The sequence below is a fragment of the Cebidichthys violaceus genome, unplaced genomic scaffold (genome assembly GCF_023349555.1).
Source record: "Cebidichthys violaceus isolate CVI_PGR_0920_01 unplaced genomic scaffold, fCebVio1.0.p SCAF_8, whole genome shotgun sequence".
Classification (NCBI taxonomy): domain Eukaryota; kingdom Metazoa; phylum Chordata; class Actinopteri; order Perciformes; family Stichaeidae; genus Cebidichthys; species Cebidichthys violaceus.
The window spans coordinates 8,250,653-8,264,480 of record NW_027176964.1 but is presented as its reverse complement, the minus strand read 5'-3'; the positions used below and the strand labels follow the sequence as shown (position 1 = coordinate 8,264,480).

The 13,828-nt window shown below is 42.8% G+C and overlaps 2 protein-coding genes across 7 annotated transcripts in view; one reads left to right on the top strand and one right to left on the bottom strand.

Annotated features, from left to right (window-relative positions):
* The window catches only part of clcn2a (chloride channel, voltage-sensitive 2a), a 36,484-nt gene that overhangs the window by 14,414 nt on the left and 8,242 nt on the right, over positions 1-13,828 (bottom strand). For 5 of the 6 annotated variants that reach the window (XM_068701908.1, XM_068701903.1, XM_068701904.1 and 2 more), the window contains exons 2-6: positions 6,972-7,140; positions 2,791-2,922; positions 1,757-1,885; positions 1,238-1,371; positions 799-879 (exon numbers count right to left, since the gene is read on the bottom strand). In XM_068701908.1, the coding sequence (XP_068558009.1) occupies positions 799-879; positions 1,238-1,371; positions 1,757-1,885; positions 2,791-2,922; positions 6,972-7,140 (645 nt within the window). Of the gene's footprint in view, positions 1-798; positions 880-1,237; positions 1,372-1,756; positions 1,886-2,790; positions 2,923-6,971; positions 7,141-13,828 lie in introns of those variants that run through there. The other variant, XM_068701909.1, reaches the window with a different exon arrangement.
* Positions 7,513-9,729, top strand: LOC137866178 (zona pellucida sperm-binding protein 4-like). The gene is made up of 8 exons (XM_068701910.1): positions 7,513-7,789; positions 7,885-8,072; positions 8,283-8,380; positions 8,461-8,618; positions 8,695-8,887; positions 8,980-9,127; positions 9,223-9,298; positions 9,572-9,729. Exons 1-8 carry the CDS (start codon positions 7,513-7,515, stop codon positions 9,688-9,690), a joined length of 1,257 nt encoding a protein of 418 aa, XP_068558011.1. The 3' UTR covers positions 9,691-9,729.

The window sequence follows — 13,828 nt, the reverse complement described above, 5'->3', positions numbered from 1 at the left end:
AGTAACCATGATTTAAGTAAGAAGTGGGCATGGTTAGATTCCTTAATGCTCAGCGGCTCTGTGTTTTAGTGGGCAGCTCCCTGATGTAATTGTGTGTAAATAGCGGAATCCTGTAAAAGATAGCTTTGATCATAATAAAACTTCCCTGGACTTATAAAGGTTGAAAAAAAAGGAAAAGATGCACTTGATTCTTGGTGATTATGCACCATGTAACTGCTTTGAACCCGATTAAATATGGAAACCTTTGGAGCATGTGATTACTCTGTGTGTGTGTGTGTGTGTGTGTGTGTGTGTGTGTGTGTGTGTGTGTGTGTGTGTGTGTGTGTGTGTGTGTGTACACACTGGAACACACTGACCATAGATGACAATCAAAGTACAGCACCCTGAAGTGGATTTACCCTTTAACGTACAGACAAAAGCATGAAAGTGAAGTTCTTGTGTCACTCTTGGACATAATTCTAATCCTTTAAAACTGCAATCTGTAATGTGATGCTGGATTGGTGAATTTGTTGTTGCTGGTGTGTAGTGTCACTGAATTTGAACATAGTGAATGAAACATGATCAATATTTCTTAATATTTGAGTGACGAGAGCACCACCTATGACATAAATATAATGGTATGTTCATTAAGACTCCTCAATGATTTTAATCTCTGAGAGATTAAATCATCACATTAGTTGATGGTGAATGTTCCAGTTAGAGACATAAGGTCCTTAAAGGTTTAATAACTCAAACAGGTTTAACTTTGTGCATCAGGAACTCTGCATTTCTTTTTGTAAATGTGGTTGCTGTCCTCACCATGTAAATCCCGCCGAAAAGAGGAGCCATAAATTTGCTCAGGAGAGCGGCGCACAGACTGGCAACATGAACAAAGGGTCCCTGAGGGAGAGGACGGAGAGAGACAAGGATGTTAGCAGACAGGATATGACTGAAAGCACATTCTAGTTGAGCGTGCTGTACTGAAGTTCAGGGGCATTACTCAAAATCGATTAAAGCCTGCTCAGATTCAGATTCAAACAACTTGAGAACCTCCCGAATGGGGAAATGCAAGCGTTATTAGCAGCAAATCACTTTTTTATTTTCCCAGCAGCGACTTTAATGAGACTAGAAGAAGCAAGATGATTAAATCCTGCTCGACAGGAAACTTCAAAAAATTGTCAAGCCGTCTGTCATGTGTAATTTGTGCAGCCCAAGAGACTGTGATGGAGAGCGATGAAGGAAAAAGGAAACCCTGTACCTCCTTTCCCAGAGGCATCCCGCTGCCCAGAGCGCAGGTCAGACCGATGACTTTGGCCACGAACGTCTTAAACGTCAGGTACTCCTTTAGGACCACCCCCCTCAGTATCGTCTTCATCTCGGGAATACCTGAACCTGGGAAATGAAAAGGAAAGAGAGGCCGGGTCGGATGATGGAGAGGAGAGAAAAGACGAGTTGAAAGGAAGCAATTACAGAGAAAAAAGGATGAGGGGAATAAATGAAGAGCGAGGGGGGTGGGCGAAGGGGAAGAGCTGATTGATATTCATATAGTTTTCTGTATGCACATCTCATCACAGCTATACTGCATGGATTGGAAAGCACGTGTTCATGGAGGACCTTATGCTGCATTACAGAGCCAATGACATTATACAAACAGAAATATGACCAGGAATTAGAGGCGTGAATACATGTGTTTGTGCATCAATAGTTGAAATGAATGTAAGTGTGTGTGTGTGTGTGTGTGTGTGTGTGTGTGTGTGTGTGTGTGTGTATGTCTTACCCACAGCCTGAGGTGCCAGTATCTGTGTGAATCCAGCTGAGAAAGTGATGAGCACTACAGGGTAGGTGACCCAAGCGATGTACTGCAGAAGCATGTTGCTGTCCAGTCCACCATACATCCACTTCTGTGCTGCACACACACACACACACACATACACACACACACACACACACACACACACACACACACACACACACACACACACACACACACACACACACACACACACACACAACTTCATCAGTATAATGCAGTAGAAAACTAAACCATTTAACAGCCAGTTTCCCCATCTAACATGATTTATCTGTTGTGAATAGATTCACCTGATTCCTCTGCTCTTCATTAATGCCCTTTGACCTCCCTTCTCTGTCTTATTCATGCATTTTTCTGCACCTACAGCAGCTTTGCGGCCGCCTCGCCATGATTGAGGATTTAGCTCTCTTCGTATCTAATCTACCATTCCATGAAACTCATTAGAGGAAGCGGTTCTTTATGCCGGCATTCTTCACATCTAAAGGCAGAAGTTTTTCTAAAACACTCTGACATTTGAAAAAAAAAGAAATAGGTTAAAAGTAACCGATTCATGAATATACCTGCTCATATATTCATGGATAGACAATCAGACTTCAAAAAACTTGTGGTACTCTGTTATTTTCATTAATTACAGGTATTTTATTGATGTGAGAAAGAAAGAGGGACTAACATTTTGAATTAAAACACCACAAAGTTATCTCTATAGGGATGTGTTGCATTACGAGTTAATCATTTCAGAGGATTTTCTTTTTTGCATTATGATTGATGCATTTGATGCTATGTGTAAGTAAAAATGGTATTTATTGATCCTTTATATCCTTATGAAAGATATAAGCTCAAGGTTAATATAATTCTGCAACAATTTGTGTATTTACCATTTACAGCTATTTGCTGTAAAGCATGGCTCATTAATACTTTGCTGCCTCTGTGAGAGCAGCCCTTCATTCACCGCCGTCTTTCCACTCTCTCTCTCTGTCTCTCTCTCGCTCTCTGTGTCTCACCTTCTTGGCAGAAGGCGATGGCGTAGTCCATGACCCAGCTGACCAGAGCCATGAGCAGTCCCAGCAGAATGAGGAAGATCCAGTCCTCCCCCACCCGCGAGATCAGGAACTTCTGGCAGCGAGACGCACACACTGAGGTGAGGGCACAGAGACAGAGGAAAAGCACAAAAATAAAATCCTTGAAATGAATCTTAAAAGGTGTGAAAAGAGACTGAAGGAAACTATTTGTGGGTGTGAGACTGAAAGGAACCAGCTGTGTCAGAGGGGAAGGAAAAGACAGAAATGAATATGTAGTGAAGGAGGAGAAGGGGATGAATGGAAGGATTTAGGCCTCGGAAGCTTTAAACACTATCTATCTATGGTCTCTCAACTTAAAATACGACTACATTTGTTATATTAGCTATATCAGGTTGTATGTCACTTTTGTGATTGAATCTCTATTGCCCAATTATAATGAGATAATATATATTTTTCTGGGAAAACCACATCATACCAACTAGTATAAAACAAGAGTATTTTTATGTCCACTCCTACATTAGAGATAGAAAGAAAAGACCACTACACTGGTGTAACCTGGTGGACAAGGGTTATGTATTAATGAATCTTCTGACAAACAACAACATTCATAACAGTGAATAAAGGTTGACATCCCACAACCAAAGAAGAATGTTGTATTATGAAAACAAGGAGAAGAGTGGACAGATATATTTTCTATTTGAAAGAACAATAATAAACTAAAGGAGCTTATTATATGGTGAATGCGTTGAGAATGAGAGAGAAGTTAAAGCGATGAGAATCGCTTTAACTTCATCTACCTCAAATTAAAAAAAACACACAGACACAATACAAAGCTGGGTCACGGTTTATAAATTCTGCCATTACATTATAATCTATAACTCTGAGCTAGGTCAGCTAAAAGAAGCATCACTGGACTCATTTCCTCTCTGTCGTCTGCGGACATTGCCAAAGCCTGGAATTCACTTCAACATCCAGAGCATTTTATAGATGTGCCCCTCCCAAGAGACGCTCAACTGTGCTACTAACACATTTACCACATCCATATTTCATAAAAGTGCGACAGTCGAGATGCACCAAGTTCTTTTGATTCGTTTACTCTGCCGCTTGGAAGTCATATAGTGGCCATGGAGGGAAATGCCACATCTTAGGAGAGACCAAGAGAGCAACAGATGTGATAATGAGAGTGAAAAAAATAAATGATCTATATACACTGTATGTTTGGTTGACTTTTGCTGAAACCTCCCAGGTCTTTCAGGAAATTACTGGGCCTTTTTAAAAATGAAATGTGGCCAGTTTAAAAGATTTAGATCTTGAGGACTCTGGGCTCAAAGCCACAGTCAGACGGCTTTTAACACATCATTAAGGCTGAATTGAGTTCCACTTTTAAACTCTTTCATCTGGACGTCTTACTGAAGGAAAGTTTAAAAAACTTAAAAAATAGAATAATGGCTCCAAACTATTTGTAAAATCAAATAACTGTATAACATGAGACAGAAATCTTACAGATGCATCGCTATCCCCCTATATCTACATGGGCTAACTCTCATAATTTTACTTTTCTTTTCCTACACTGTCAAATTTGTGACTATGCTGCTTGTATGTTCATACCCACAAATACTTCTTGTTGTTGTTGTTTGAATGCGACTGTACAGACATAATAAACAATATAAATGAATGAAAAAAGACATTGCAGCAGACTTTCTGGTGCAGCATTCGGGTCACACAGGGATGCTGACTCTCCTTTGGGAGGTGGAGGATAACTGTGTGCATGACGTGGCGAGCTACCCGGCACGTCAGGCCACCTGCTGGACGGTAAGGAGCCAACAGAGGATGTACGCATCCAAATGCAGTCATGTGCAGACAAACTTATCACACAGTGGACATGACAAGTTTAAAAAAAAAAGAAAGAAAGAAACATGTCTGAGAGAAATATTTAAAAGATAAATCTATCTGTGCAGATTGGACTGCCATGTTTTTCACTGGATCTATCATTTTGATTTCACAGTTCACTGGACGAAACTGGGGAAATTCATATTCCCATAGCTTCTCTTTCTTTATTCCTGTCTCTCTCTCACTCTTTATCTCACATACACACACACATCTCGTCTGGCACCTGCAAAGCCACGTATTTCCGTGTGCATCTTGGCTCTCGCTCACATCCGCAGGCTCAGTGGAGATCACAGATGTCTTCTCCTGATCTCATTATAAAAAAAAAAAGAAAATCACACCGCCAGAAACTTTCTCCCTACCTCTGCTAGTCCTGCATTCCATCACCTGAAGCCAACTAGCTCTAATCAGGAACAATACTAAAAATATGCAGGAGGTGTTCCACCTTTAAACAGTGTGTTCAAAAAGGTGCAAAGCCACTGAATGCATAACGTGACATAATACACAATGATGCCGTTCCTGGGAGGATAACGTCGGCTCTAGATTCACTCTGTGAGTCAAAATAAAAAGGCAGCGCATGTCTTTAGCTCTCCATCACGACCAGTCGCAGAGCCCTTGGCTGCAATGTGTAGGCTGCCTTGTTCAAAAGCTGCGGCTCCAGTTACTGATCTAAACAGAGGCTCACACACTCTTAGTCCATCACCCACAGAGATGCTGTTCCCACACAGATACATGAGAGGGAAAAAAACAGTAAAACTCCCACTTCCAAATCTGAAAAGGTTCTTTCTGCACATGTTACTTAACAAGACAGCAGCAGTGCCCATCCAGCCGGAGCGTCTATCTAAAGATGAGTCTAAAAATACAAACATGGCTTGATCTACGAGCACACAGACAGCGAGCACACAAATCACTCTGGCTGGCTCCTGATCTGAGAGTGATTGTGTTAAATGGCTCCCATTATGGTGGAGGGAGCGAGGCTGGGCCGCTGTAGTGTCGCTTTCACCTATGACGCGATGTATCGAGCTTTAATCAGATCACTAGTCACAAGAGCAAAACGGCACAGAAAACCGGTCGTGGAAAACAGCCACACTGGCTCACTTGTGCAAACACGTGTGAAAACAGACTGCCTTTCTCTCCCTTTTTCACATTTTTATCTAATATGTTTTTAAGATTTTATGTGTTGATTTTAGTTTCAAAAGGGGTCAGTTCCACCAAATATATCTCAGCATATTTAAACCCCTAAAAACCCCAAGTATATCTAGTTTCTAAGTATCTAAGAAAATCTGCACATTTTCACATAAAAAAAAAAGAGATTCAGGATTATTGCTTCAAAGTTATTGGATAATTGACTACACATTTGCACTCTAACCACACACACAACAATTCTTCTCACGCTCTAGTACTACCTAACCAGGTATATAATTTGGGTTTTATGCCATTGGGTTGAAGTTTCAACCAACAGGAGATAGGAATTTCATTTGTGGAACTCAGAGCACTGAGAAATGACATTGCAACGTGTCTTTCCGAAAGCAGTGTCCTTGTTACTGCGGATGATCCGCAGACATCAGCGTGAATTGTTTTTATGGGAACTATTTCTACACCACAAAGAAGTTCTAATGTTTCAATTTGGGTGAACTGACCCTTAAAGAAATGCATTGGCTGCTCTCCAAAAAAAAATCTCTTTGATTTCAGCAACTTGCAATGAAGGTTAAATAAAGTACAGAGGATGTACAGAGGATCTGTCATTCCTTTATATTGTGTAGTACATCGGTCTGAAGCGGAGCTCTCTTCTGGTGCCACTCCCTTATCTGCAGTCATCTGGGAAGACGAGACATAAAATAATCTGACAGTTCAGATCAGAGTTCTGCTCACACAAACAAAAATACACACACACACACACACACTCACTCACACACACACAGCCAGCAGAGGGGGCTGTCTTTGTCTGACATTGAGACAGCCCTCATTGGCTGGAGGTCATTGCTCAGATCGGTCGTGTTTAATCGTGTTCACATCCTCTCCTGCTCCCTTGTGTCAGGTAGCACACTCTGCTGTGCTTTAAGAAGTCAATGTTTTCACACAACTTTCACACATGCTGGAGTGCCACAATCACACACACACACACACACACACACACACCAGATCCACTTTGTTTATGTGCATTGAACACTGCTGTGGTCTGACCTTCGCAAACATGAGCACTACAACCCCCTGCGCACTTTGTTTCTGCAATCACACTGAAAGATTCGGGGCTCGTCGTAGGATTCACCACTCACAATGGCACTTTGCACAGGGGTCCTTCTCGTACTCCAGCAGCTCTGCAGCACGACTGCGAACACTGGCGTTCCTCCGCAGTCCTCCACCGTCCCGCACTCCTCCGTCCCGTAGGCGGGCTGCTTCCTCCTTGGCATACACACCCAGCTCCTGGGTGTACCGCCCGTACATCTGCGTGCGCAAAAGACAGAAAAAGACAGCTTTTATACAGTCGGCGCAAGTGGGAGGCAGTGAAAGAAATACAGTGTTGGGTCAAGGAGAAGATAGTCATCTTGTTTAAACACACTAATGTTCAAATTCAGAGTATACAGGTGTCAGAAAAATCACTGCTTGCAACTAGTAACCAGTAGTGTAATGACTTCTTCTCAGACAATAAGCTCTACCTGTCAGCTCCCAGCTGATTAACTCTGCAGGGCTGCCACACAGTTGACTCCTAACGATGAGAGGCGGAGTTGTCAGCGAACAATCAGGTATAAAGTCTGCGTCAGAGCTGTAGGTGATTGTATTGCAGCGTTGGTGCAGTGTATAGTTACTGATACAGCAATGGAGCTTTTCAAGTGCCTGTTTAGCGTGGTGGTGGTTGCTGTTTTGGCTTGTGATGTTACTGCCCAGAATTACTGGTCAATGCCTCTGCAGAAACACCAAGCTCCTCTTCCTACTCAGCAACAGCCGAATGTCCCACCACCTGCAGCTCCCTTTGAGAAGTGCCAGGTTGAGCAGGGAGACAAGATCCAGTGTGGGACTCCGGACACCACCGCCGAGCTCTGCGAGAACATAAACTGCTGCTTTGATGGGCGCCATTGCTACTATGGGAATGCAGGTAACTGTGCTGCTTTTCTAGTGCCTCTCAAACATGCTGCATGGTGAGTGAAATATCTGCTGCAACTAAGAAATTCATCCCCCCCCCAAATCTAGTGACTGTGCAGTGTACCAAGGATGGCCAGTTTGTGGTGGTCGTGGCTCGAGATGCCACTGTGCCTAAAATAGATGTAGAGTCAGTCACCCTGACGGAGACGAACGACCCCTCCTGCACCCCTGTGGACTTCACCTCAGCTTTTGCCATCTTTCAGTTCCCTGTGACTACATGTGGCACGACATTCAAGGTAGTTGGTCCAAGCTTTAACTAATGTGATAAGTTCAATGTGGTGGAAGTGTGACACTAAATAACTTTTCACAATATAAAATGGGGAATGCCCAGCATGAATTTAATTTTTTTTTTTTCTCCTTGTCCCAAGATTTCCAAAACCTAGAGCTTCAGTTTGAAATGAGAAATTGGCTTGAAACCACGTCTGCCATGTGTTTGTCTTTTGCAGGACGAAGAGGGCTATGTGGTGTACGAGAACCACATGTCTTCCTCATATGAAGTGGGAGTTGGACCCAGAGGCTCTATCACCAGGGACAGCCATTTTGAGTGAGTTTGTACAAAATGGATGTTTTGTGGTCCTGAGGGTTCCTGAGAGGTAAAAGTCCTCTGCTCTCTCCCCCAAACAGGTTATTGTTTCAGTGTAGGTATTCTGACTCGGGAGTGGAGGCTATTGTCATGGAGGTGAATGGCGTTCCTCCGCCTGTGCCCGTCGCTGCTGCCGGAGTCCTCAGAGTGGAGCTCAGACTGGGCAACGGACAATGTCACACAAAGGGATGTGTGGAGGGTAAGCGGCACGACAGCCTTGTAACAATGTTGGCCATTGCAGATATTTTGCCATGCTAAAACTGTTTTGCTTGCAGAAAACGTAGCGTACAGCTCCTTCTACAATCAAGCAGACTACCCAGTCACCAAAGTGCTAAGGGAACCGGTCTATGTCGAGGTGAACATCCTGGAACGCTCTGACCCAAACCTCTTCCTGAACCTGGAGCACTGCTGGGCCACCTCCACCCCCAATCCTCAAAGCATGCCACAGTGGGATCTTCTGATTGACGGGTATATATGAAAATGGGCTTTTCTAAAATGGTTGTATAAATTTGTCTTTTTAAATGAATTCTGTGTTCAGCATGAGCTCTTGTTGGCTCCAGGTGTCCTAACCAGGATGACCGTTATCTGACCACCATGGTGCCTGTGGATGGCTCATCTGGGCTCCATTACCCAACGCACCACAAGCGCTTTATCGTTAAAATGTTCACATTTGTGGATCAAAGCAACTTTTCCCCTCAGAGAGACACGGTACAGTAATTCATGGCCTGATGTTTTTTTTTTTTTTTTTTTTTTTTTTTTTTTTTAATATTCGTTGACAAAATTTGACACTTCAACTTTTCCAGCTGTTCATCCATTGTGCTGCAGAAGTGTGTTATCCCAGCAGCACATACTCCTGTGAACAGTCCTGCCACCGCCAACGTGAGTAAAGTGTATAGAATGTTTGTTTGACAATCCAGACTAAATCAATGTTGTGAAATTCAGTGTTCTTGCTATAAGCTTCATTAAACCATGACAGGCTGCCAATAAGTCATTGGCGCCATGATCCTGGCCTACAGATAAAACTCTATGAATTGTAAATTTTGGGGGTTGAAGAAATATATTTTGGCTTGACAAATTATGTATCAAAATTGCCATTTGTCAACTTATAAACTTTACACTATTGACGGCTGCATTTCCATCATTCTCTTGCAGGAAGAGCTGTAGCTGCAGGGAGGAGAGTTTCCTCAAATCACAGGGCTCTGGTCTCAAGTGGAGAGGTGATCCTGACTGAGCAGAGGACAGAAGCTACAAATGCCAAATCTAAGCAATGATTCCACTGGCTAACTCTTAATAAAAGATCATGCTTACAATTTGGTCTTGTCTGAGTTGTTAATTGAAGTTCACTTTTTTTTTTGCGCCGAGGTAGCTTTTGTTCAGAGGCAGTACAGACAAGCATGTAATGCAACCCCTCTTGATTTGTGCTGAGCAATCACAAGGTTGCATTAACTGAGAACTGCAAGTTTAAATGTGACGATATAATACAGAGCCAGTGATCAACTGTGACAAGAAATTAAATGTAAAATTGGTTGAAGCTGAGAGGTGCTGGAGAAATGTTGCACTAAACCAGTTTTACAGTACTAGTGTTATGGCATGAGTTAAATCTCTTTACCTTTTCAAGCACTGATCTCACTAGCATGCCACATTAAGATGCGCATCACAACTCTTTCAGCCTCACTGCTAGTTCCCCCCCCCCCCCCCCCCCTTTTTCATAAGAGTCCCTCTAGGTTCTCTGTATGCTACAACTTGCAACATCTCTCCTCCACTGCTCTGTGCACCCCCTCCCTTGTCCCACTCCAACCCGTCCTCCATCCCCTCCCCTCATTGAGATGGGCATCACGACTCCTCAAGACTCGCTCTTTCTGCTCTCATGCACAGGAGGTGCAGAGGGAAAGCGGAGCGGCAGTATAGCTTCTGACTGACGAGCAGTGAGAAGGGGTGCTCATCTGCTTTAACCTCCAACCTGCCGGGAAGCATTTGAGGCAAATCGTAGCTATACATAATCGGACAGCACAGCCTCATGTGTCGGTGAGGAAACTCCAGAGGAATCAGGAATGGGTGCCAGCTGACAAATGCTTAACTGTTGTGTGGGCATGCATATACATGTCAGTGGAGTGAAATGTAAATGAGTTTTGCCACTGGTTTAAAATAAATGCTGTATTGACAAACTGGTGGATGCAGTGTGGTTTGCATTCTAAATACGAGAATTAGTCTGAGAACTAACAGCATTCAGAAACTGGGCTCTTCAACACTATTGGACAAGTCACCCTGAAGAAGAATCCAGAGTCTTTTTGAATGAAAATTATAAATGATTGGTAAATAAGCCTTCTGTCTGCATTTCTTTAGAGCTATTGAGGTGGATTCTGTTGGGTTTTAAGCTGCAATGAAATTCAACCTTCACATCAGTGTTTAGTGTAAATTCTAAAACTCAAGGCATTCAAATGTTCAATGTCATTTTGTAATTGCAAGTAATTGTTTAGCTTTTTCCCTTTACTGGAAAGCAACAGTTGAGATGCAGAAAAAAGTGAGAGCATTCAACAACTAAACCAGTGATGTGGTTTTATTTTTGATGCAGACAAAACATTTTGCACACAGTTGGAAAAAGGTATCTACAAAAACTAAAATGAAGACTGTTTTGAGTGCAGTTCAACTTCTTTGCCAAAAGAGAATCAACATGGCTGTTTCCTAAATTAAATGGCCTACATCGGTCAACTTCTTAAGATCTTGACCAATGATGTAATGCATGGTAGAAAGTAACATTTTCCTGCTTATCTGGTCTATAGTTTATCATCACTACACTGGGATATTAAAATCTTGCTTACTGAATCTTGTGTGTTGGCAAACAAATTTTCATGCAGCATAGAGGCACACAAACCCACCACCAACACTAGACAAACACCCACTGGGAGTATAAACAGGGCCTGTTAGTGATTCTTTCTTTGGCCTGTATGAAAGCAATCACTGGCCATCTGGAGCACGGCCCCCTGGGAGAGCACCAGGTGGGACCATGTGGGTTAAATAGGCTGTTATCTGTAACCAGTTCACCTCCCACGTGATCAACTTCTGCATCTACATTAGTCAGTTTACCTCCCACATCACAACGCTCTACACCAGTTCAACTCCGGCCTCCCACAGGTTGCTATTGACTGGTTTGTCAGAGACCAAAATGCCTACAGAGAGAGTTCCAGTTTGGTGCAAAATAGTTTCACAAATAAACTGGTGTAAAAAAGATGAAAGATAATCCAACTCACATTCATCTAACTAATTCAATTGGACAAGATTTTGGAATTTGGTCAAAAAGGAGAGGAAGTGTGAGTGGAATTGAGGAGCACCAGCTATCGTGAATGAGCAACCAGCAATTCTCATAGGTGCCGCCTGGAAACATATGAGAAAATGAATTATTTAGACCCAACTACCTGTGGAAAAAAGTACTGACTTTTTATCTGGTGAGAAACTACATTACATTACAGTCATTTAGCAGACGCTTTTATCCAAAGCGACTTACAATTCAGTATCTATCTACACACCATAGACGCAGCTACGGGAGCAATTTTGGGGTTAAGTGTCTTGCTCGAGGACACATTGATATGAGACTAGCGGAGCAGGAGCCGGGAATCGAACCGCCGACCCTCTGATTGAAAGGCGGCCCTGCTCTCCGGCTAACTACAGACTGAGACTCTTTTGCAGCACCTTTACCACTCAGAGGTGCAGCTTTTGTTCAGTCCAGATATTTTGGGATTACCAGGCAATGACCATCTCTGCTGAGATAAAACAAAAATATGCATTAATATTGTGAATTTGGTCAACACATCCGTGTTGCACGCACACGTCTACGTACTAACAATGGCAGCACCCTCATCACTACCAGCTCTCCGAGAGCAATTACACGTCCCTCTATAGCACTACTTACTGCACAAGTTCACCTACCCAATGAGAGCCTTCCAGCAAAACCGCAGAGAGCACCACTAGTCCGCCCACTTTCCACTGCGTCAGACCCCCTACTCTACTGCCACATCACTCACTTTGCCGCCTTTCTCAGTTGGACCGTGTGCAAGCCTCGCACGACAGATGAGATAAAAAAATGTAAAACAAAGTTTTACTCCCAAGGCACTGTAGGATAATGTATTCATTGTAAGGAGACAGCAAGGACAAATATTTGACACTCTTAACGAAGAAGGCTTGAACATCTAAAACTCTCATCCTTGTTGCCTTTTTTTACTAATAAATATTCATACAACTTTAATCTCTTCTGTTTTGTAGTGTGAGAGTGAAGCGGGCCCCTCACTGCAGAGGGAAAGATGTATGTATCTGACACTTAAACTCTAACTAAACAACACAATTACACTAAACGTGTGCTGAGTGTGTATTGATGAGACCAGGGGAACAACAGGAGGACTAAAGCACTCGGGCTAATCTGAGCCATGAAGCCTCCAGGGACAACGTTGAAAATTGAATTAGAGGAGGAAGTGACACATTTGACTCATCCCGCATTCTACGTTTACATTAATATAGGTAGCTCCGTAGCTGGGCTGCTTTTAGAATAGTTACCTATGAGTCAGTGCTCTCTCACACACACACACACACACACACACACACACACACACACACACACACACACACACACACACACACACACACACACACACACACATACACACATACACGCAAACACACACAGTGAAATAAACATGAAAAAGCTTGATGCTGTCGAGCAAACCCTGTGCACCCAGTAAAAAAATAAAAAATACACCAACACATACTCTGTTCATATAAGTGGGAGGCAGCACAAAGGATGGGGGAGGGGGGTTGGGAGAGGGTGATGTCAGTGAGACTGAATGATCAAGCTGCTGACGTCTCGTCAGAAACAGACTTGAAGGGAGGAGCTGGTTGTTTTTTTAAGGACGTCATGACACGGATCCACGAAGATTACATTTGCAACAGGTTTCAAATTAGTCTCATCGGGAGTCAGAACAGGGAAATAAACACACTGACAGTCTGCCTGTGTGAATGTAAACCATGGACACACCATGTATAGAAAATAGCAAAATTCATTTTTTTCCTGTTGTATCTACACTTTTAGTACGCAAGATTTAAGTGCTGGAATTTAAACTACTAAAGTGCAATTTTGAGTGACATCGGTGTTTCCATTTTATGCTGCTTGCACATACCGATAGCAGCTCCTTCCGTCCACAGCGTCTTGCTCAAGGTCACGTCGACATCAAAACCGCCAGCTCTGCGGTTAGCGGATGGTATGTAGTTTCCTCATTTCAGAACAAAGCATAAAGTTTTTACTCCATCACATTTATTTGACAGAATATCTGAACCAAATAGGCGATTAATCAATTAGTCGATCAACAGAAAATTAATCTGCACCTATTTTCATAAGTGACCAAACGTTAGAATACTTTTCTG

What these genes read in the sequence shown, in the direction of transcription:
- LOC137866178 (XM_068701910.1), top strand. Translation starts at nt 7,513, where the DNA reads ATGGAGCTTTTCAAGTGCCTGTTTAGCGTGGTGGTGGTTGCTGTTTTG. An exon ending in TTGCTACTATGGGAATGCAG is followed by an intron (nt 7,790 to 7,884) that starts GTAACTGTGCTG and finishes CCCCAAATCTAG; the next exon opens with TGACTGTGCAGTGTACCAAG. An exon ending in ACAGTCCTGCCACCGCCAAC is followed by an intron (nt 9,299 to 9,571) that starts GTGAGTAAAGTG and finishes ATTCTCTTGCAG; the next exon opens with GAAGAGCTGTAGCTGCAGGG.